Consider the following 23,678-nt stretch of genomic DNA (forward strand, 5'->3'; position numbering starts at 1 on the left):
AGAAGACAACCAAGGGGGAGGCCAAAGACTCAGTACATGGACTGGATATCAGCAGACCTTAGAGACACTAATTTGCATACAATTATGAGTTTTGGAAGAACGCTATAAAAGTCACCACTGAACAGGGAAGTGGCAAGAAAGAAGAGGAGTCCCTTGCCCATCACTGTGGAAAGAGGTAACCTGTTAAATTATTTACTAAACAAGTTGCTGTGTTCTGTTGTTGGAAGCACATGACACCAGTGTTCCTTGATTTGCCCTGGCTGATGATTAGGTTCACAATGTAGTCTGAAGTACTGGTATTGACCCATAAAGCCCTAAATGACTTGGTTCTTGCCTACTTGAGACACGACTTCTCTTCTCATGTCAACAATCAGAAGACATGCAAATTGGAGTCCCTTTGGTATAAAGAGAAGGGGAGCTGTCATGAGAGCGTTCACTATTTTGAAACTAGTTCTTGAACTGAAACAGCATGAAACTGTTGATCTGCAGGGCATACTGTAATGACTATGAATTTACTTAGAGTTTGGGAATGAAAAGGGGAGAGTGCTTGTGAGGTAGGGGAGTACTGGTTGGATTTAATTGTGGTTGGATTTTTTTGGCTTGCAGTGAAGAACAGCTGCTGGCTTTACTGCTTGAGGGGACGAAGGGAAACTACGTATTTTTTGTCTAAAAGTTCTGTAGATCAGACCATATATTATTCTTGCCACTGCACCTTGTAAGCAGTCACATGAAACAAAACTGCTTAAGCTACTAACAAGCCTATCCAATGCAGAAAAACATATGAAATAGACTCACATCTAAAGGCAACAACCTCAGTTTCCTGGGCAAAGGGCAGGACAACTGGGCTAAAGACCTGGGCACCGGTCATACACTGCATGGCTGCACACAACAGGCTGTGGATATATTTTGTTCTCTGTCTTCCAATATAAATATCTGAGTTGATATGAAGTCACAGCATGCATTTACAAATCTGTATAGCACATTAAAACTTTAAGAGAGATGCAAACATCATTTTGTCTTTAGTTCCTTTAATTTCTTGCAAAGGCCTCTGATACAGAAAGGCTGGATATACATGTTCTGGGGAGTCACTTCATGCAAATAAAGTGCCTTTAAAGCTTTTTTTTGGGGGGGGAGAGAAAAAGTTGGGGGCCACCTATTTACCGTGTGTTGGGAGGGAAGAATTCACAAGTCAGCTAAGCCCTACATTCTGCAATGCACATTTCCCACAACTGTCATGAGAGCTGAATATAATTAAGTTTAAGTACTACTTAAGGAGCTAGTTTTAGAGTATTCCACTTCTACTCAAAGAGATGACTGTCTTATTTTTCTTTTCTAAAAAACCATAAATAAAGTTATCAACCCTTTCACTAAAAGGACAGTTTGATAGAAATGATTATTTCATCATTTTCAAGGTCAGCTTAACAACGGTCTTAACATGAAACTCTGGACATAAAAGAAGCCTCTTAATTCAGAGAATAAAGAGATTTATCACTAAAATTGGTTATCTAACATAATGAGTTAATTCCTTCAGAAAACATGTACACATATCGGAAGAAAGCATAATACTGTATAATCTATCTCAACGAAGAGGTGTCCATCTGCTTGTCACTCACCCCTATGAGGAACAAAGAATACAATCCTAAAGTTATTACTGAGACAAAACTCTTAGTGACATCAACTTGCCCAAGCAGGGTTTGTGGACTTTGACCCAAGCTAACTGAATATATTGAGAGCTTTATGGCTGTAACTAACAGTGTGATTGAAGTAGTAAAAACTGCTGGGCCTCATTTTTCTCAAAATGTCTATCCCTACCAGATTAAATAGCTAGAGTGCCCTCCCATCAAGTGTCATGAAAAAAATCCAACCTCTTTTTATATTCAATATTTTAAAAACTTCCATGAAAATATCTTAAAAATAGAAGAGACTCATAAATATGCCAAACAACCCCTACTTCTTTTGCAAACAACTGAACTAGTAAACTCTTCAGTTAAAGATTACTCAAAAATCAACTTTCCTTTCAGCATATAAATTTAACCAAGAGAATCAAGTTAGATTTACATGAACACACTGACTTTTTAGTACCATCTGTATCTACTTGTTATCCAAGATATATTTAGCTTACTTTCTCTCTTTAAAAAAAATATTGTAGAGTGGTCCAGTTTTCAAAGGTAGAAAAATTGATTACATTTCAGGGAAACAAGTTACCTATACAAATGATACTTACCAAGTAATGTGTTTCACAGTGCATCTTTTTTTAAAACCACAATCTATTTTTCTGTTTGCTTTCTACAGCAGTTGGTACCAATGAGTATGCTCAAGTATTTCCTATGGGAAATGATACTACATCATATATTTGATTGCAAAGAATACTCCAAGTCTGCAAGAACTCACATCTCTTTCTCAGAGGCTACTATCAATGTTCATCCAGTCTGGGCTTGCTCCCATCACCCAAATACCAGTGATAGTTAGTCTTTAATATTAGCTTACAATCCAATTTCTATATTTGTAATACTATCAGCACGAGTGATGTCACGCGTAGGAAGAAACTAACAGAGAATAAAAGTCAAGACCACTTTTTGACTTTGATTTCAGGACCAAAGAGAAACATACATGAACGTATTACACAAAGCAACATCTTCAAAAATTATTATAAGGAAGCAATTACATTTGAAAAGCATAAAGAAAAAGTGTAACACTAGATAATTATTTTATATGAACTCTTTATGGCAGTTTCTACAGTCATGAACTTTACAGCAAAAAGAACAATCTGAACAACTAGATTAACATAATATGCTTATCGATAACGTCTTAAGTAACAAATCATGAAGTTTTATCACTTAGGAATAACTTTCCTCTCGATTTCATTGTATTGGTATGTTTATACTTGTATTTAAACACCATTTAAAACAGTATGTAGTAATATCATGCACTCATATGTGCAACAATATTTGTATTACTCTTTCTGAAACTGAAAAGTAGCCCATAATATATTAATTAGAATGGTTTAGTCTATACATAATCCCAGTATTAAGACACTAAAGAAAATTATGTCAAGTCACTAAGAAAAATCCACCAGATTCAAATTAAACTGGCACCTATTGCGATCAGCCATGTTTGAGCTGTTTTTTAAGCTCCATGGTTCAGATTTTCTTAAAGTCTCCTGGATGAGATCAATTAAATCTGCATTAACTATAATATCTTCCAGTGAACAAAATCAGCTTTGACAATATCTGTATTTGGCTTTCAGACAAAGTGACTACATTCTAAGGGCTTTTTCATGTATTTTGTTCTCATTCGGCTTAATATTCATTTTGTTTAAAATACTTTTTGGAGGAAATGGACAATAGTAACTGATAATATTCAGCAATCACAGTATATGAACCCCTTTGTAGTATACCATTTTACTAAACACACAAGAATAGCTGCAAGCTGTAGAGGTTAATTTTTTCAACTTTAGATATTGAGTACGAAAATGTAAATCCATACTTACAAGTGATGAATACTGTACTCGCTAGAGGTTAAACAATTTTATTAAATGTACAATTAATATAAATAAAAATTCCTAAAGTGATATTAAGAGTTTTAAGAAATAATAAAAATTTACCAAGTCTTAAATATATTTTATTATTAAATATACAGTCTTGAAGTTTATTAATAAACTGCCAGAACTCCTTTACTTCTGGGATAGAATTTTCTTTTTTCCTTTTTTTTTTTTTAAATGGTCCTTTTCAAAAGGTCTGTCTTAGTAGTCTGGAATAGTTTCCTATATTACACATAACAACAACTGCAACATCCTCCCTAACAGATCAGAAAAGTCTCATTTTTAAAGAAATTGGTAACAGTCATGATGAATACGTATACCATATTAAGCACTGGCTTATTAAAAGTAGTATTGTAAAATCTCACTAATTTGCATACAAGAAATGGTCTTTGCACTTCTCAAAGGCTTAATAGCATGATGTTGTAGTGATGTCTCATTAATTCAGACTTGAATGCTTTCTCAAAATATGTTACAGAACATTTACTAGGAAGTTAGATACACCAAAGTATGCACTTGTCAAATCAACACACAAGATGAGCTTTGTGATGCGATATCCTTGCTTTTTGTTTGCTTACTTTATGATTTGCACAATTCAGTAACTGAGAATGGGATCCCTGGTCAATGTGAATAAGCAAGATTCTACTATGCAAATTTTATTAATGAAAAATCTCAAGTTTTTGACAGTCTAAAAATATTAAATTTGACCCCACATTAAAAGACATAAGACTGGGTATGTATTACATACACAGAGTAGAACTTTCCATTAATTTTTTTTAAATTGTAGTATATGTGATAGTAAAGATTTGAAAAGACATTTTTTGAAAATCCTAGGTCACTATTAGCATGCAAACTACACAACTAGATGACCTGTCTTTTACAGAAACATGAAATTATTTTTAGTTACCCTAACATTACTCAAAACAAGTATGATAAAGTTCCCATTAAACACTTTCTAATCTGATTTCTAGGGATATTCTCCTCAGAGAGGCATTTGGCATGTTAAGTGCAAAAGAAGATTATAACAATTCAATTTACTGTAACAGACACTTTTTGTATTTTCCAAGTTCTTTACATATTCATTTCTTTCTATGGTCCCATTAAACTTTGCTCTTCTGAGTCCCATTTAGCTTCTTACAATTCAATAAAGTTAGTTTACTTCATAGTTTTGAATGACTGTTCTATGCATTATTAACTACCTTGCGTACATTCACTTGTTTTACCTATTTTAGTCTTCATTTTTATGCTATATTACTTTGACAACTCTCGCCATCACTTTAAAAAAAAGAAAATCATGAACATCGGACCATACTCTACCCTCATTTATACCTATGCAACTCCACTGAAATCAGCAGGGTTTTATGGTGCAGCTGAGAACAGAATTTTATCCATTTACTTTTTATTAAAATATACTGGAAAAAATTATTCAGATTCTAAACAGATAAGTGTACTTTAAAGGTAATAAGAGATATTAGGACAGCTTACAAAACAAATTAATTTATCCTATTAACAGGAGTATAATTGCATAAGCTCTCTCACTTCTCAATGATCAAGTGTGCACACATAGTTCATATGTAGTCATCTCAGATTCCCCTCACTCACTGTGGGAAGTTTTAATACCATGATCCAGCAGACAAGTTATCCAGGGACTATTTAAATATTAACAATTTTAATATATTCTGTGAGAATGCCTCATCTTTGTAAGCAGTGTCACATCACGATTTTGGGTTTTTTTACAGTATTACAGCATGTCTTGTCAACTTTTTTTTTAAATATGAAATTGTACTCGGAGTTTCTGCGAATATGCCCTAAAAAGATGAGAATGACAGGTGTACACTTTGAGGGTGGCGGAAGAAAAGAATCCAATTAGCAGATTAATATATTTGAAAACAGAACTTAACATGGCATTATTATGATCAAGTCTATTCATTATTAGGTTCTCATAGTTGCAGATTTCTAATTATTGTAATACAAAACAATTAGAACTCTTTTCATATTTGGTGTAGTTATGTTTGATGTTCTGTGGACAACTTGTCATTTAAAATCCATTATTAATTGAAATCTATTCAACTGCAGATAATAGATAATTATGTTCCCCATTACATTAAAATAATTTAAAGTATAGGAACCTGCATGAGCAAGTCTAATGAGTTATAAGTAATATGTTTTAAGTTCAAGCCCCAAGTTTGCACAATTTATAAATCAATAAACATTTGACTAAGTCCTAGATGTGATTTTTGATTAACAGAAAAAACACACATTATTTTATTAGCAAGATATTTTACTAACTAAATGCAGCAATCTTCTGCCATACATTAGAACTCCAAAATACTCACTTCACAACTGATCAATATAAAAATGTTACTTTGTTCTCATATTTGAATTATTTTGAAATAGTTCCCTAAAGCTACCTAAACATTTGGTAATTGGTTAAAGATGGTTAGCAGTTCACTAGGCTGATAGAAATATGCAATATCAAAAGTAAAGAAAGTTAAAAGTTCACTCTTCTATTTCAAGAGGATATTCTCACTAAGTATTCTGTCACCTCAGAAGAGGCGGTTGCTAGTTCCTTTTAACACTACAATGCATCTGAGGATGATTTAAGCACTGTTACATGTTTTACATTTTCCAAAATATTATCCTTTGGTAAACAAATTAACTTGTTTAGGATGCCTTCCTAACAATATTTCTCTAATCATGAAAGCTAGTTTTTAAGATCTAACATGCTATAGATACCAGATAAAAACCTTAGGTTTTAGATTCTGAAATAAAACAAGTCTTTCAGTAAAATCATTTAAAACCATTACAATACTGGTTAATACAGAACATAAGTAGTACACTTTATCACATTCATTTTATAAAACATCTGCACTGCACTGAAAGGCGGAGACTTAAGGGCACCATTTTGGCTCAATAGCTCTGGAGATGGATGACCATTTAAAGTAGTTGAACTTTGGATGCAGTGAATTTTTGTATTACATAAAGTGAAAAACTTGAAAAAAATTGTAATTTAGATTTCAAAGATCTGTGCTCGGGGAAACTCATTTTTCAGGCTAATTTACTAAATAAAGTGTGCATGCCAAGAACCATACTTAGATTAAGTGTGCAAGAAACGTTTAATGTATGAGAATCTATATTCTTGCATTTGTTGAACAATTTTAGAATCAGTGTAGCTAGTAAAAACTATGCAAACATTATCTGATTGGACAGATAAATGCCTACAAAAGCTTGTAATGCATTTAGAACATTCTAGTTTACCTACAGAAACTACAACAACTTTACCAACAACAAACAGCCCACGAACATTTATTTCCTTAGGTACTTAGAGGGCAAATTTTCAAATGATTTATCATGTATCAAGTCAGAGCTATAGATATTAGAAAAAGGAGTATCTAAATTCTAAAAGCTTCAGTTCCCTGAAATGTTACTTTTATTTCTACCAAATATCACCTCATCACTCTAAGAATAATTCAGTATTCTACAAAATGAGAGCAACTAGGGATATAAAGAATACTATCAAGTAACATTTACCATATAATCAAGTAGAATAATAGAATATAGATAAAACTCAAATTAGAGTGTCTGAATATCTTCCCCCACTGAATTTTGTACTACACTTGGGTGGACTGGATTCACTTCACAATAAGCAGTTGTGAGTCAAGAAAGATACTCAGCAACTGTTACACCACACTTGATGTTATGAACAATGCCTATATCTATATCCAGGATTACAAAAAGTAAATGATAATTTAAGTTTCCAAATAAATGAAATGTCTTACATTAAATACTTCCAATTATCATCAATGCACCATTAGTTTAACTTTTTTTTTTAATCTTGTTTTCAGTATAATAAAGTTACTCCTGTATAACTAAAGAACTAAAAAATTGCACTACACTAAACAAACATAAGACACTTCAAGGATTTTGTCAAATTTCTGTTTTTTTCAAGTCAGTATAACTTTAATCAACAAAAAAGGAAAAGGTTTATGGAAAAATAATTGGAGAGGCCCTTCTAAATTTGAATTCTTTTGTAAATATATGAACACTCTCTAAAACATGGAAAGACAGTTTTGTAAAAATGTACAATTTCATTCCTTCATGCTAACAGATTAATCCTTCCCCCTTAATGAGCTTTTTTCTTGCCTAAGAATAGTTGATGTGATTTAATTTTCAAAGCTGTGAGTCACTGGAAAACTTTGTGATTTCTTCCAAATCTGTAACCACAAGCCTATCCCAGTCAACAATAGTTTTATAGTCACATTTACAATAAAGGTAAAGATTACTTGTAAGCAAAGGCTATTGAACACAGTGGGCTATAACAACTTATATTTACTGTCTATAGGGTAAAAGCAGCCATTTGCTGAAAAGGCTTCCCTACAAGTTCAGCCCTTCTCCTATCTCTAGAAGTGGATTCCTTGTATTTAAGTTTTAATTTAGAATTAAATATAAAGGCTACACAAACAATTGTAATGAAAAAAATTAATAATTTCTGATAAAGATATCTAATTAGTATATTAAGAAGTTATGCTAAGAATTTTAAGTTAGCTGTCTTACTGAGAACTAAAATACATACAAGATAACAGACATATAGACAAGTTGAACAATTCACATCATAGTAGTTAAATATTTACAAATTAAATATACAGCAGGAATCTGTACCAACTACCATACTGATGTTAAATGTATACATATGGAGCTTGAGTGTCGTTAAGATTCTGTAAAAAACTGAAGGTAACTTTTCAAGAGATGTTATAATTACACAACTAAGGTGTACATGTAAAAAGTCCCTAGTCTGGCCAATTAAAAGCAAACAGATACTGCACTATTTTCAAAACCTTTTGGAACTGTTCACAGGTTTTAAATACAGAAGAAGCTTTGCACTGCTTTTCAACGGACAGCTATATGTCCCCCATAAAGCTGAAATTACTCAAAGTTAAAATTATGCACTTAATAACTTTTTACAGGATGGCTATGAAATTTTGTTACATAATAACCTTTAGTCTCCTTTCAAGGAATTGAGAAGAAGTACACTATTTTTATATTAATAATGTTAGACTTTTTAATTTCTGCAACATCCATTCCAAAATCGTTTCCAAAACACAACATTTTAACTAATGCATTAAGAAAACTCTCCTGAAGGCTTGCTACAACAAAAGAAATGCTTGGATCCAAACGAATCTGCAAGTTTATCCCTATTATGTGGCATTAATTTATCATACACAAGTCACTTTAATGTCTTTATCTTAAAAAAAACGGAACCACCCCTTTACTTTAGGCAGAGGTTCTGCATAGGTGATAGCAATAAGAAAAGAGAAGCTGTCTCTTTAAAATGCCCTGCTCTGTCCCTGATCCCACGTGGAACCAACATCAGCAGCACTTTCGCATTAACTTCAATGTGATGCAAGATGAGGCATCATTTTATATAAATAAAACGAAAAGGCTGCTGAATACATTCTTTATGGGACACAAACAGGTGAACTAAGCATGCCAGTGAAATCACCAGGCATCTCCAGAAGAGGTGCCCTTACTCTGCGCCCTCTACGCCAGATGAGGTGCCCTTACTTTCTCTCTATGAGGAAATGTTCCAATCCAACGCTACACTGAAGAATCCAGTTTAAAAAGAGGATGGAGTCACAAGTAAAATTTGAATTTCAAATGCAACGAAAATGTACTTTATAAACCGGAAAGGTTTACTCTTTCCTTCACACATCCTAATTAGATCAGGAAAGTGACACTACAAAGGCATTACATTCCGGCCAAAAAATAAGAAAAAAGAGAAACCAAACGCACACAAAGAGCATTAAAAAGGAAGTTATAGAGGAGCAAATATAGCATTTATCTTATCTAAAAATCACCCCACATTACCCCAAAGTTATGTTTCTGCACTACCATCTCCCCCTACCTCTCACATCTGAATGGGATTTTCACGTTTTCTTATTGTCGGTGGCGAGTTATAAGAGGCTTTTGCCTTTCCAAAGAATTCATCAACAAAAAAAAATAATAAATATTAACTCCTTGCTCCCTGAAACGTAAAAAGGGGCATGCGAGGACACGGGGTTTATTCCGTTACCCTTAGGAAGAAAAGGGGGATCAGCCCCGCTTTTTAAGTATTTTTGGGAATTTTTTTCTAATTTTTATTTTGTTATATGCCTCAGTTCTCCCTCCATTTTGGTTGTTTATGATACTGACAACAAGCTGTCCCTGCTCTCTCTCTCCGGATCTCTCCTGCTTTCAGTTAACAAACCCCTCTCCCCAATGCAAGAACACTCAGCACTAACTTGGATTCACACTTTCCTCTAAACATACTCGAATGAGGGAAGCAAAAGGTTCCTGGGCGACTCGAAGGGGGGAGAGCAGATAAATTATTTTTCTTTATTATGAAAGGAAAAACTTTAGTCTTCCCCCCACAAAAAAAAAAACCCGAAGGAAAGGGGGGCTGAGTTCCCCAAAGTGACTCCAGATCCCCCCAAAAGATTGAGCTGCCTACTTCCTAGGACAAACTCTGGAGAGTGGGGTCCACCCAGGATTTTTTTGTGCAAAATGCGCCTGGTTTGATAGTTCGGGTGAATTTATATTAATTTTTCCCTCATTTTTGGGCAACACGGTCTCTAATGTCTTCCGCTCCTTCTCGCTGCTGTCACTCTATTCACAGCAAAGACCCTGGAGAAGGAGGAGGGGGTGCTAGACGATGGGGGAAGACTTCTGCAAAAAAACTTTTCAGAACTCCCCAACGAAGCTAAGGGGTGAGGGAGAACCCTTCTCCCTCCTTAAGTTCCCCAGGCAAACTTCTCTCCCTCTTTAACTACTACGGTGCAGGAGGGAAGAAGGGGGGGGGGGGGAGGTGGACTAAACTCCTAGGATATATTTTTATAAAATACATTTTCCGGGCTATCTATTTTTCTCCCCTACTTTCTGCCTTGGGGTCCCCAGAATAATGGTGGGGGCAGCTCAGAGATGAGAGGGGGCGCGATTAACACAAACTTTTCCTTGCCGCTGCTTGCTGCTCCTCTCTCCGCTCCCCCTCCTCCTTCTCCTCCTCCCCCTTCATAATTTAAATAACCCTGATATTTCCCTGCTAAACCCCGGCGCCTGCCCCCCAAACCCGCAGCAGACTCACCGCGGGAGCCTCAGCATCCTCTCTGCGCCCCGTTTCCACCCTTTACAGTGTTCTCCGATTTTTCTGTAATTTTTTCCCCATATTTCGGGCTGGACGCGGCGGGCCTGGAAATTGTTTGCTTTCCCCTCTTTCCAGCAGCCATTGTAGTGTATGCGCTGCGGTGCAGCCCAGCCTGCCGCACACGCCGCGCCCACACCGCCCGCCACCCACACGCGCCGCGGGTTGGCCGCCTCCCCCCGTCACTCAGGGCTCCGGCCGCGCCCCGCTGGAGGCGCCTGCGGCCCGCGCCGTCCGCCTGGTTGGTGGAAGGAGACGCCGCTCAGGCCGGAGGAGGGCGGGGCCGAGCGGGGATTGGCGGCCCGGCCGCGGGCTCGGCGCTGTCACTCAAGCCGGCCGGGGAGCCGGGAGTGGGCGGTGGAGGTGTCAGTCCGAGGGGAGCCGCGGGGCCGGGAGCGAGCTAGGCTGCGCCCCTACATAACTGCTGCCGCCCGAGCCGCCGCTGACGTCTTTCGAATTGGAGACGGGGCTCGCGCGCCTGCTTAGCCGCTTGGGAGGTAAGTGCGGGGCCAGGGCGCCGCGGGCCGGTCTCCCCCGCCGGGACCTCCGCGCCGCCTCCCCCCCGTAGCCTGGCCCGGGCGGCTGCCGGGACCCGCCGCTCCGGGAGCGGGGCTTTGCCCTCCCGCCTCAGGGGCGGGGAGCAGGAGCGGGGCCCGCTCGCTTCCCCGCGGCGGCTGCCCTGGCGACAGGGGGCGCCCCCGGCAGCTGGGCCCGGGCGGGGAGGCGGGCGAGCCTGGGCCGGAGTTCAGGCCTCGCTGTCACTGAAACGGGGCGGGGGGTGGCCGCTGGCCGCAGCCCCTCTCCGCTGCGGGCAGCGCCCTGCTCCCCCCCCCCCCACCTCAGGAAGCGGCGCCGACCCTCTGCCGGCGAAACGGGGGAACAAACGTGTAAAAGGCCCCCGGGCGCCCAGCGTGTGCTGCGTGTCCCCGGGGCCTCCCGAGACCCGCCAGGTGCCCGGAGCGCAGCGCCCGAGAAAGTGACTTGCCCGTAAGCAGATTTTTGGAGGCACCTTCCTGTCCCCGCTTTGAGACGGGGGAGGGGCAGCCCCCAACCTACTCTCAGCCCCCTATTGTAACCTTCTCCTCCGGTCTCACAGATCGAGGTGTTAATTCAGCCCTCCCCGTCAGTGACAGTTTTAGGGCTTGACTGTACTAGTTTCCGCTGAAACACTTAGCAATAGTGGGAGCCCTGGAAAATAGCTTGATAGCTCTTGAACTGAAAGTCTGCCCTAGGGTTAAACTGTACTAGGAACACGTATTTTCCGTCTGTGCTATTATTTACAACTGTTCATTAGTTTAGTAAAACATAATTCAAAACTGTAGTATAAACAAACCCTTGATGTGTTTGTGGTTGGCCCTGTATTTCCAAAGCAGGAGAGTCAGTCTGTGAATGTGTAAAAATCAGGGGGGGGGGGGGGTGAGAGGAGAGATTACTTCCTGTTAACTTAACTAAATCAAATAGTAGTAGCATTTGCATGTGACCTACCTGCCTGTCAAGCTAGATAGTAGGTTATGTTCCTAATGTTGTTGAAGCACTTCATAAAAAATTCCGTTCAGGAGCCATCAGATTATTTTCCAGGGTGCCCTTACCTGTGAAATATTTTTGTAGTAGTGCTTAGTATTTTTGCAAATAGATAAGCATATTTAAGTTTTTGCACATTCTAAACCAAATTACTAAACAACTTCATAAGTAGGTTTTGTTCTTTTTAAACATCAGGTTGACAAACAGTACACTTTCTACATTTCATTGTCAATTGGACTTGACAGATTGACAGGCACTGGAAATATCTCTGCTTTAAATCAGCTATTAGTCATTTGTGTACTGACTGACATTAATAGTGTAAACACTAGACAAAATCTGCTTCCAGTAAGTGACCTTTGGCCTCTTCATTGAAAGGTCACTTTCATGGAGATGTTCTTAAAAGTATACCAGCAATGTGTCCTTATTGATCCTGCTTTTCTAAAATAAATGCAGCGCACCAGTTACAAGTAATACTTGGGCAAACCTCTGAAATTTCATGTTAATAGCAATTATGTACATGGGATGTACCATATATACCTGTTCATAAGCTGAATATTTTTGGTAAAAACGTGACGCATCAAAGAGCGGGGATTGGCTTATAAACGGGTCTACACCAAAATTTGATTATTTTAAACTCTATGGAATCATTGAATTGAATATCTAATACATCGTCATTTTGTTTACTGGGAGCATCTGCAGGCATGGAGCCTCTCAGCTCCCTGTGGCAGCAGTTCACTGTTCCCAGCCAAGGGGAGCTGCAGGAGCCACTTCCCGCAGCTCCTATTGGCTAGGAACAGCTAACCGCGGCCACAGGGAGCTGAGGGGCTCCATGCCTGCAGATGCTCCAAGTAAACAAAATGTCCCGACCCACCAGCAGCTTACTTTGATGGCTGGGAGCCAAAGTTTGCCAACCTCTGAAATACAGGGTCGGCTTACGAAAGGGTCATACAGGTTTTGCTGTTTTTACCTAACCATCTTAGGGGGTCGGCTTATAAATGAACGGGCTAATGAACGAGTATATATGATAGGTTCTTTTGGCCTTTTCTGCAATCCCTGGTTATCTAAAAACTAGCATTAGTGTTAGTGTACATCCATTTTATTTTTAAACCCTGTGTGATCGAAAACACTTCCTCTAGCTAAGAAACTAAATATTTAGTTCCAGATAGCAAAGTTACAATATAGCTAAAATGTCAAGCTCACTGTGAAAACAGTTACTGAAAGTTTTTTTAGCATGTGAATTAATATTTATAACTTATGCTGTCTTCCCTCAGCACTAAAATCTGAGCATTCAAACAAACTAGGAAACCAAATTCTGCCCTCAGAAGCACCTGGGCTACCTAGTTTTCAGAGAGGCTGCCCAAGTGTAACTAAGGGCAGAATTTGGCCTGCAATTGAAACTTAACAGTTCAGTTCATTTACAAAAAGTAATAGAATCCCACTACCTCCTATGTATTGGCTCTGCAGTGGTAAGAACACTACAAAGGACTAAACAGATTTGTTACTGATGTAAGCAGAGTTAGTACAGGGTGCTGTTTTTACTATAGATACTCTTAAATGACATTTGTATTTCTAAGCTTGTCTTTAACAGCAGCTTTTTGCAGAAAAATATTTGAGATCAAGTAGGAAGCTCCATGTCAAACGGAAACTAGTTTTCTACTTTATTTCACACTGGTTTAGCAATTAGAAACTAGCTTCAATATTAGTATGTAAGCATTGTTTAAAAATCTGATTTTTTTTTTTTAATGTGGGTTAAGTAGGATATAAGTGGACATTTCCCTAAGGAACCATTTTTATGTCGCAAACATGTCACTAATTGGTAATATAGTAGTAGGTCTAGATGTTTCTGTACTCAAAGCCTAGTTTACATTATGGCCCTGATTCTTGTAGACTGGCCAAGAAGCACTTGACCCAAGCTAGGAGGGGTTTGCATGTGCACATTACTTCTTTTCAATTCTGTGCCTTCTGGGTGCTAGGCTGGTCACCAGTTAAAATTAGAGCAGTTTGAGAGTTCTCTAAATATGTAGTGGCTGTTAAAAGTCCCCAGGGCCTTTTGTAGTATCTGGGAAGTTTGGGGGTGTAGGACTGTGAGACATACTCCTTTCCTCAGCCAAATCCCAACACTAATAGTCAGGAGTTAGCTACATAGTAACTCCTATGCCAGGAAAATGGAATTCTAGTGGCTTGCTAAACTGGTCTGAATTGCTTTGTACTATCAGAGTAGCATGAAGCATCCTAATACAGTAGAAAAACAGGCCTCTTGTATGCAGAAAACCAAACAAGTTTCTATATTTCTGTTTTTTCTAAATTATATGTTTAAAAAAATCTCTGCCAGATCTTGCATGTATGTACTATGGTAGAGGTTTCTGTGTTAAACCACTTAAAATGGAAATTCAAACTGAGACTCTTAACATTAATGGCACTCGTGGGTCAAATATAAAAAAATTCTTTCTTTCCTGCTTCTAGCTGCAGTAAGACATTTTAGGATGTCCAGAAATGTGCAGCGACTTAGAGACCACGATACAAATCCATGTCTAGCGGTAAGATTGGTCAGTTATGATTTAGTCTGAAGATGCATTACTGTAGGGGTATGAAAACTACCCAAATAGTTCCTTCTAAAAGCAAGTAGTTTATAATGCTTTATCTTCCTTCTGAAGGGGTGTATGTGTGGGTAAGCATCAGAAATATTTGGACCTTTTAAGTTGAAAATATTAAGTTCAGAAACTAATAGCTCTTCATGAATGGATGGGGTAGGCTTCTGGTTATCAGGTTTGGAATTCTGATTGTGGTTTCAAGGACAGACTTAAATCCTTGTAGCTTGGATTTGTTCCCCTCTCTTTTAATTACCTAAAAAAAAAAAAAAAAATTGTTTTGCAGTTTACTATGTTGGATACCTTTTGAAAGAACCAAACAGAACTTCTATCTGTGTTCTGCAGAAAGATGACTTGATGATTTCCTCCTCATTTCTTCCCCCCACCTGAGGTGCTGAGCAGCCACAACTCCTAGTTAAAGTCTTTGCTTTCAGATTCCCTGGCCCTTTTTGTAAGAGCAGGAGTTTGCCCTCGTATCCTTGATGCAAAGTTTCTCCTATTTCCCCAACTATTGTTTGTAGCACTCAGACAGGTTGGCTGCCTCCCTTAATCTTAATTTATAAAATACTTTGGGGATTTTTTAGAATGAAATAATACACTAAAATGTGTAAATATATTTATCCCCACCAGCTCTTAAGTGTGACATGTCTTCCATATTAAAGGAAACAGATGCCTCTAGACAATGTATGGATAACAATAACTACAGAAAGGATATGTGTGCCTCTTATTTTTTAAAGTACAAAAACTGCAGAAAATTTTGGGTAAGTAGGCTTGAGCAAAATTCTCAATCAAACAGAATATTTTTGTTTAACAAAACAGTCCGTTGGGTTTATCCTGGTAACTAATGCCTAACACTAATCAAACTTTTTGCACTAGATTATACCAGTTTATACTGTCAATACTCTGACATGTATTGAGATTCTAGTATTTTCATTTCAATAATGCTAAAATGGTAATGGAAGAACAAAAGTAATTTTAGTTTTGCCTCAGTGTAATTTTAAGAACAATGACTAACTATACTAAGTAATTTTCAGATGTTAAAGTAATTCATATGTGCAAATCTTAAACTGCTATATTTGTCCTTTTTTTACAAATCTGAGTGGGTCTACTCAAATGTTTTTTTGCAGTGTTAAATACGCCCAGTCTCCTTCTGAATCCTCAGAATTTAGTACTGGTACTATATCCTGACCCAAATCTCATGGATATATTAGATCAAAAATTTTAAACCATATAATCAGGGAGTTTTCCTTCCTATGTTAACTTCCCTCACCATTCTATTCACTTTCGCCTGGTCTACACTTTGCAGGGAATTGAGCTAAGTTTAGTCACATAGCTGAAGTCGACGTACTTAGATCGACTTACTGCGGTGTCTTCACTACAGTGAGTCGTCTGCTACTGCTCCCCTGTCGACTCTGCCTGCGCCTTTCGCTGAGCTGGAGTACAGGAGTCGAGTCGATGGGAGAGTGCTTGGGAATCGATTTATCGCATCTAGACTAGACATGATAAATCAGTCCCCACTGGATTCATTGCTGTCCGCTGATCCGGCCGGTAGTGAAAACATACCCTTTGTCTTCCCTGACATTGTTCTCCTATACTTCATTTTGCCTAACTTCTTCTTTTTTAATTCCCCCTCATGGGATGTTCTGCTGCTGCCACTAACGTTTCCTTCTAACTCCAGCTTTTTCTTGTTCAGACAAAACATTCTGCAGTGGGAATAGCAGCAGAGAAATCACTCCTCCTGTGCTCTGCTAGCAACACCCTTTAGCTAATGACTTGTCTGCAAACAGTTTTTTGGTGGGTTGCACAATTATGCAGTTAATCTGACATTGCCAGGAGAATACTGTAGTTCTTTAAAAGTATTTGCTTTCACTGTCTACTGAAATGATGAGGTGGATTATCTGATGTTACTTAACTAATACCAGTGCATTTAACTGAAGTTATCAACTAATCAGATTTTAAGTACCTAGTTTCTGCTATAAAGTACTTCTGAGAAGTACATTCACTAGGAGCTAAATCAGAGGCAGAGACTTCTGAGAAATCAGTGTGTTCTCATACTCACTTTCTTCTGTTTACAGCATGCCATTATGATACAAAGGAGAAGAGATGGTGTGAAACCAAATATGCCTACAGCAGATGAGAGAGAGAATATATTGAAGTCAATAGGAGGAACACCATACTGATCACACAATCTTTATTGTTTACTATTTAATATTATGTACATATGAAGATTTCTGTCAGCTAGGCATTAAATTTTTTTAACATTGCCTCTGTTTATTTAATCATAAGATGTTGCCAACTGAAAAAGAACATTACCTTAGATTGTAAAGCCCTGGGGGGGGGGGGGACATGATGCGGCAGGGACAGCTTTTCTTCTGTTTGTACAGTACCTAGCACAATGGGGTCCTGGTCAGAGTAGGTTTTCTAGGTGCCACCATGATGCAAATAAATAGTAATTACTATGTGCCTAAAAGGGTCACTACAGACATGTACAAAGATGGCCTCGAGGCAGTTATGGAAGTAATTCTTAAACTTTCACTTAATGCTGAATACCACATAACTGGCCTTGATATTTGATGACAACTTCAAAGCAAGTTTTGGCATAGACATATCTGTGGCAGGGGACAGAGCAGCTGCCTAGAATGAGAATTACAGAGGAAGAGGAACTAAGAAGACTTGTTTGGTGCAACTTAACCAATAACTACTACTCTTATTGTTTTGCATAATGGTTAAAGTAGCAAGTCCCTATTCTGGGTTTTTTCGTATTTATGTACAAATACCAACGTTGACATGAGTCACACTTATCACCGCTCTAATTGGAGGCATCTGCCAATACAATCACTGAAGTTACAACTTAAAAAAAACAGGTTTGTACAGTAGCCATCTGCTTCTCTAGGGAAAGGCTTGTGAGGGAAGAAGTTGAACTCCATTGCTCTTAATAACGTGCTTTCTGAATAACTGTTTACCTTTTAATGAAATACTTTTTTTATACCACCACCAGTAGTGGATAGTAGTAGATGTTAACAAATAACTGACTGAAAATGCTTAACCTACATTTACTGTAAGATAAGATATTAAATCTTATTTGGGCATTTAATAGCACTGTGGGTATCCAGTTCCTCCTCTCTATGGAACCTTCAAACAGCACCAGAAGCATGTTTTTATTAAAAAAAAATAAAAATAAATCTGTGAAGCCACAACTTGAGTATGTATAGTACATAAAAGCACCTGCCTAATCAACCGCCTTATCTTTCCACATTAAGTAAATCCCCCAGTGTTGGATTTAAAGTGTGAGCCGTGATCCCATTCTGTCAGAGGGAGCAACTTCTACAATGTGGAATCGTTTGTTAAGGCTCCTGTTGCAATGGACTTAGCAAGAATATCTTGGCTGACTTCCACTCATGCTGCATATGTGTTCCAGTTGATAGGATGGATGCTTTTGTCTGTAATGTAATGTATCCTGGCAACACTTCATGGTCTCCAGTTTCTCCCTGCAATTGGCTGCTGTTTCTCACTACTCTTCTGTTAGAAGCCTAGCTCTTCTTCATCCTGGCTTTCTTCACATTTGCACGGTTAATGCCTGTCTGATATGTCCCATTTTTGTGTGCCTTTGAGTGTATTAGTGACCCTTGCCTTGTCTTTGCTAAGCATTGCTCTTACTGTGTGTATTTCCTTATCATCACTTCATGTTCCTGGATGCTGCTTGTTCCTTCCCTGCATTTGTCTGTTTGGGGATGGAGGATAATGGATGTGATTGAACTGACTAGTCTGCAGCTCTTAATACCTTTCTCGCTGCCTTTCCTCTTAGTGCTATTTACCACATGTTCTGCTGCACTTTGCTGCCTCCTCACTCCCTGGTATCCCAAATCCACAGCTTTGGTTGTTTGCTGTTGCTAAGTTGAAGAGCATTTCTGCTAAGAGTCCAAGCTCCCATACAGCCTTTCTGCCCTATAAGCTTGCCTTTTTTTAACCTGATAACACTGTTCCCTTTCTAAACAAGTCTACTCCTGCATCTCTTCCCCACCTTTGACTCAAACTTCACCATTTTTCACAATAGCTTTTAGGATAGAATTGACCCTATCCAGAGAATTCTCCTGGTTGTAGTCTACCACCACCTCCAACTACATTTTAGTGTCCTTCCCACTTACTAACCTTTTCTTTTTCCCTGCTTGTTACCAACTTTCCTTCCTACTACCTTCTAGCCTTTTGACCTCCTCTGTCCTCATTCCACTTTTCTCCTGCCCCTTTTAGGGAAAGAGGATACAAGGACATACTTCTGGGGACCTATGTGGCCTCTCCAATTGTTGGACCATTTCCCTCTTGCCTTCAGTGTGCTTGTGCATGTTGCATACATGCTTTAATACTCGCTGTCTCTCCCTCTCTTGGTTTACCTGAGAGCTGGGTTCTGTTCCCTTTGCTAGTCACACTTAACATTAGCACTTTGCCTCATAAGGCAAGGGCCTTGGGTTGGTACTAATCTTCCTGTTTGTCCACAGTTTTGAAAGAGTTGACTGCTCCTCTTGGCTTTGTCATGTAAGCTGCCCTGGTCCACTAAGCTCTTCACCCATTTCTTCAGTGTTAAGTCATCTTCCAGTGTGACCACTAGCATTTTGTCATGGCTTCTCCACTCTGTTTGGGCAAGATGTATCTGCTCTTATGGCTTCAGCTACTACTTTCTGCACTTTCCTCTCCCAGTCAGTGCAGTCTTGTGTTTTGAATTGCCTCTTTGCTGCCATCTGCTATGTTTTACTAGAATTTTATCGTCAACATAGTTTTTCCTCAAAGAAAGACCAGGACATTTTTCTCACCTATGTCACATACAACTTTCTTCCTCATTCCTATAGCTTAAAACCCTTTCACTAAATTATGATCTCTTCTCTGCCACCCTGCTTCAGTTAATACAAAACCTTGCTACCCATCTTACTCTTCTTTAAATGCCATTATTGATTTCTTCTTGCCTTTTGCATAAAGTTCAGCTTTCTCATAGTTGCCTTTACCTCCCCCTCCTGACTTAAAAAAAAAAAAAGGCTTGAAGTTTGGATCTTCAGTAGCTATTTGTGTCCTACTATGCCCCACAAAGCTTGACAACTGAATTAAAAAAAAAACAACTTAAGAGACAGATTGTTGAGAGCACATGCCCCTCTCTTCCCCCCTCCCCCTTGCCAATTGTATTATTTGGATGGCTGGAGACATGACCTAAGATGGCTTTTCAAAACTGAATAAAATACTCTTCATGGTTTGTTGAATTAAAACACCAACTGTAAAACTGTGTTTTGTGGGGTTTTTTTTTTTTTTTTTGCCAAGGGCTATATATTACATTTTAAAGTGATTTGGGCGGGAGTAGTGTCTGCCTCTTTCTCTTCAGTATCAAGCAAACCACTGCTTAAATGTTTACTTAGCTCTTTTGGGACTCCACTAATAAATTTGTTTCTAGTATTACACCAGTGTGCTAGGTGCTTTCCAAACAGAAAAGAATGTGCTGTCACTGCCCTGAGGCGCTCATAAAACAAAAGGCAGACACAATGTAATGGAATGTGATAGGACATAAGTGGCTAGTTTGTTTTTGGTAATAAAAGGATTGTTGTAGACATCCCAATTATCCATCAACTATCCATTGTGGACAACATAGCTTCTTGGAGGTGTCATGGCAAAACTGGATCTACAGGTAAGATTTGAATGCAGAGACTGTATCTACAAATGACCTTGTAGAAGATAGCCAGTCATCACTTCTAGAAGTATGATATAGTGATGCATTGAGGTGTCTACCACTAGTTATTGTCAAGAAACCGCCTAGATTTTTTATATGAAAACTGCTTGAAGAAATCAAATGCTTTTACATTACATTATGCCTTTCAATAGTTCTCCATAAGTTTAGTCTCACTTGTGATATATATTTCCTCACCAGGGGCTGCTGTGTTCTTTTAATGCAGTAGACTGATGAATTATGTACGCAAAACAGCCTTGAGTTTGAGATTTTCCACTCATTTTTGTTATGTGATTAGCTTTGATGGTGAGCCAAGGATATTGGCCTTTTCTTTACATGACAAAGCTTACATTCCATTTTTTAATTAAGTGAGTTAGGGCATAGTGTTGGGGGTGGAGGGTTAGGTTTTTGGTTTTTTTAAATATAAACCAAAATAAAGGGCCATAGCATGTTTGCCCCTGCTTTTAACTGTGTCAAGTTCTAGAAATGTGTTTTGAATTTGTAGTACTACACCCTCTTCTCTGTAGTCTATTTTTACTCTGAAAAGTTATAATGTCTAGAAAGTGCTTTATATTTAAGATGTTTCACCATTTTGTTTTATAGCTGGATGGTGCTGTTGCACAACAAAATAACAAAGTCCTAATAAAACACCCTTTTATATTGTAGTATTAACTCCTTAAATATGCTTCCATGTCATGTAGTGCAAGGCCTCAGATGTGAAAAGATCATACATTGGAAATGAAAGTGATGCATAAATTGATTAAAATGTCATTTAAAAAAACCTCAATGTGGACAAACTTGTAGATGCTCTAAACATTTATATGGCTTGTGTAAGACATGATTAATTTAGCAAACATTCCAAACTGCAGCATGTATAGTAATGTAATATCAAAATGATCAAACTTCAAAAGGGAAAATAAAAATATGTCCAAGTAAGCTCTTTATTCTACAGGAATGAGCCTTCATAGCACACCATTGTAGGCTTTGTATATTGTTTAAGTTAATATCAAACTATAGTAAGATATTATCCATAACTGATTAGGACTAGATAAAAGCTGAATTAGGCCACCTTCACAATGCTGAATGAGTAATAGGGAACCAACAGCTTGGGTTCTGTCTCCTCTTTACATTCTTATTTCTGCATGACCTCATAATTAATACATTTTACAGTGATGATCCATCGAATCTCTTTGTACCTCTGATGACTTCTTCCCCTCTGTTTAGACTCAAGTATGTAGCTATCTTTGATATTCCTTCTTGGATGTCCAGTTGTCAACAGATGCTGAATATAGTTAAAAATGGAATTCCACATCTTTCCTCTCCCATCTTCTCTTCATCATTTTTTAGTAATTCTACCTTTTTCATAGCAGAATCCTCTTTCCTATCCATGCTCCTTCAGTGGGGCTGGTGCTAAATACTCTTCCATGCCATCCCATGTGCTAAAATATTGGCTTTCTTGCCTCAGCTACTGCAGCCATTTCTGTTCTTCTGGTTTCTATATTATGTCCCCAGTAGATGCGTCTGTTTAAATATACTACAACCAAAATTGTTCTTGCCTGCCACTGCAGCTGCCATTCTTTACCTTGAATCCCTGATTTCCCTTTGGATCAAATTCAAGCTTCTTATCCTAGAGGTTCTGCTGCTGCCTATACCTTGCCTCTTTCTTCCCTACTGTTCTTTTTGTAAAGCTTATATGCAATCTTTTAAAGCCATCTAATATCTTTCTGATTCTCTGTTCTGCAACCTCATTTTTCCTCCTTCATATCCCTCCATAGCTTTTTTTTTTTCCAACTAGCCTTACAGCACTGATCTCCATGCCTGCACAACTCTGCTCCTTCTAGCTAATGTGAACATTATGGTAGCTTTACATTTTTATATTAAAAAATCCTATTTGTATGCACGTATGCATACAAAACATTAACTGTGTGCATAACAAAAGCATATGATTTTTTTAATTATTATTGTAGCCCTCCTACTTAACAAACCTTCCACCCTCATTTGTCATACCGTCTGGGTCAGTCTGCCTAATCTGGATTGTCAACTCCTTAAACAAGAATCTGCCATTTCTTATTAGTTTGTAAAGTGCCATATATAGCTGTAATACTGTAGAAAAAATAAAATTAGTTAAGTACACTGAAGACTGGAACAGATTTCAGAATCTTTGACATTCACAAGTAATGTGTCAGATATCTGGGTGCTTGTTAGTGGTCCCTCCAAGGGAATCTTGCAAAGAAAAGAAGGTGGAAATTATATTAAGTGCTCTCTCTCCCCATAGTCATATGGAATGGTCTGATTCAATTGAAAAAACTATTCTTGGGAGTTTATGCAAGTTTAAGAGCTGAAATAGCAATAGCATGTCCCATTTACCATAAGCATGTAGGTAAAACTTCAATCTTGGTTTTGTTTTGTAAGCTGAAGCTGGTAAAAATTCCACCTAGCACTTACACAGTAGACTTTTATTTTATGGAAGGTCATTTTTGTATGCATTATGTATTCAAGATTTAATTTTTTGCTATTACTGAGCAGACAGCTTATTAAGAAATTTACAATAAGTCTTTGGTCTTTTTCTTTAGAGGATCATTCATATGCAGAGCCCATCAGTTTATTGAGTAGTGGGGTTTTTTTTTGCTAATTTGTATTACCAGTTAAATTTCATCTGGATGTGTCTGATGCCCAAATCCATCTGGCATTTTTCCACAATGCTCAATTACTGCCAACGCCTCAAATTTATCATTTGGAAATTTGATGTTGTCACTGTACTTTTCCTCTAAATGATTAATTGAAATGTTTTTAGAAGTCCCAATACCATCATCCAGGTTACCTATCTACTTATCTTACTCAGATTAGGAAACACCTGTTTACTACTTATGTTTAAACACATTTTAATACATGACAGGACTTGGATCCTTACCATTGTCCCTTATGGTCCTTCAGAAAGATAATCAAAAATCTTTTAATAAAGATACTGTCCCCCAGAGAGTTGTCTTTATTAGACTTTTCCAAAGTTCAACAGGCATAATTTTCCCATTACTGAAGTCATGCTGGCTGCTATTAGAATAATCTTGTAACTATCCAAGTGTTGTACTACTGTATTCATAATTACATTGTCATTTCCCCTTAACTGAGGTGAGACTCCATGATATAATTCCTAGGATC

General features: G+C 38.1%; 2 protein-coding genes across 7 annotated transcripts in view; one reads left to right on the plus strand and one right to left on the minus strand.

Moving 5' to 3' along the window:
* PLAG1 (PLAG1 zinc finger) overlaps positions 1-10,871 on the minus strand; it is a 57,761-nt gene extending 46,890 nt beyond the window's left edge. For all 3 annotated transcript variants that reach the window (XM_039524077.1, XM_039524074.1, XM_039524075.1), the window contains exon 1: positions 10,656-10,871. The gene's annotated coding sequence lies outside the window, so the exon portion shown is untranslated. The remainder of the gene's footprint in view (positions 1-10,655) is intronic.
* A 180-nt stretch (positions 10,872-11,051) lies between these two features.
* CHCHD7 (coiled-coil-helix-coiled-coil-helix domain containing 7) lies at positions 11,052-17,085 on the plus strand. Of its 4 annotated transcripts, none has more exons than XR_005593955.1 (4): positions 11,052-11,209; positions 14,697-14,770; positions 15,452-15,582; positions 16,897-16,946. XR_005593955.1 is itself a non-coding variant. In XM_039524078.1 (4 exons), exons 2-4 carry the CDS (start codon positions 14,717-14,719, stop codon positions 16,999-17,001), a joined length of 258 nt encoding a protein of 85 aa, XP_039380012.1. In that variant the 5' UTR covers positions 11,053-11,209; positions 14,697-14,716; the 3' UTR covers positions 17,002-17,085. The 4 variants fall into 4 exon arrangements, 3 of the variants coding, with proteins under 3 accessions (XP_039380012.1, XP_039380013.1, XP_039380014.1); XM_039524078.1 differs by having other exon boundaries at positions 11,053-11,209; positions 15,484-15,582; positions 16,897-17,085; XM_039524079.1 differs by lacking the exon at positions 11,052-11,209 and adding an exon at positions 11,518-11,699 and having other exon boundaries at positions 15,484-15,582; positions 16,897-17,085.
* Positions 17,086-23,678: the final 6,593 nt, after the last annotated feature.

The sequence above is a fragment of the Mauremys reevesii genome, linkage group 2 (genome assembly GCF_016161935.1).
Source record: "Mauremys reevesii isolate NIE-2019 linkage group 2, ASM1616193v1, whole genome shotgun sequence".
Taxonomy (NCBI): Eukaryota; Metazoa; Chordata; order Testudines; family Geoemydidae; genus Mauremys; species Mauremys reevesii.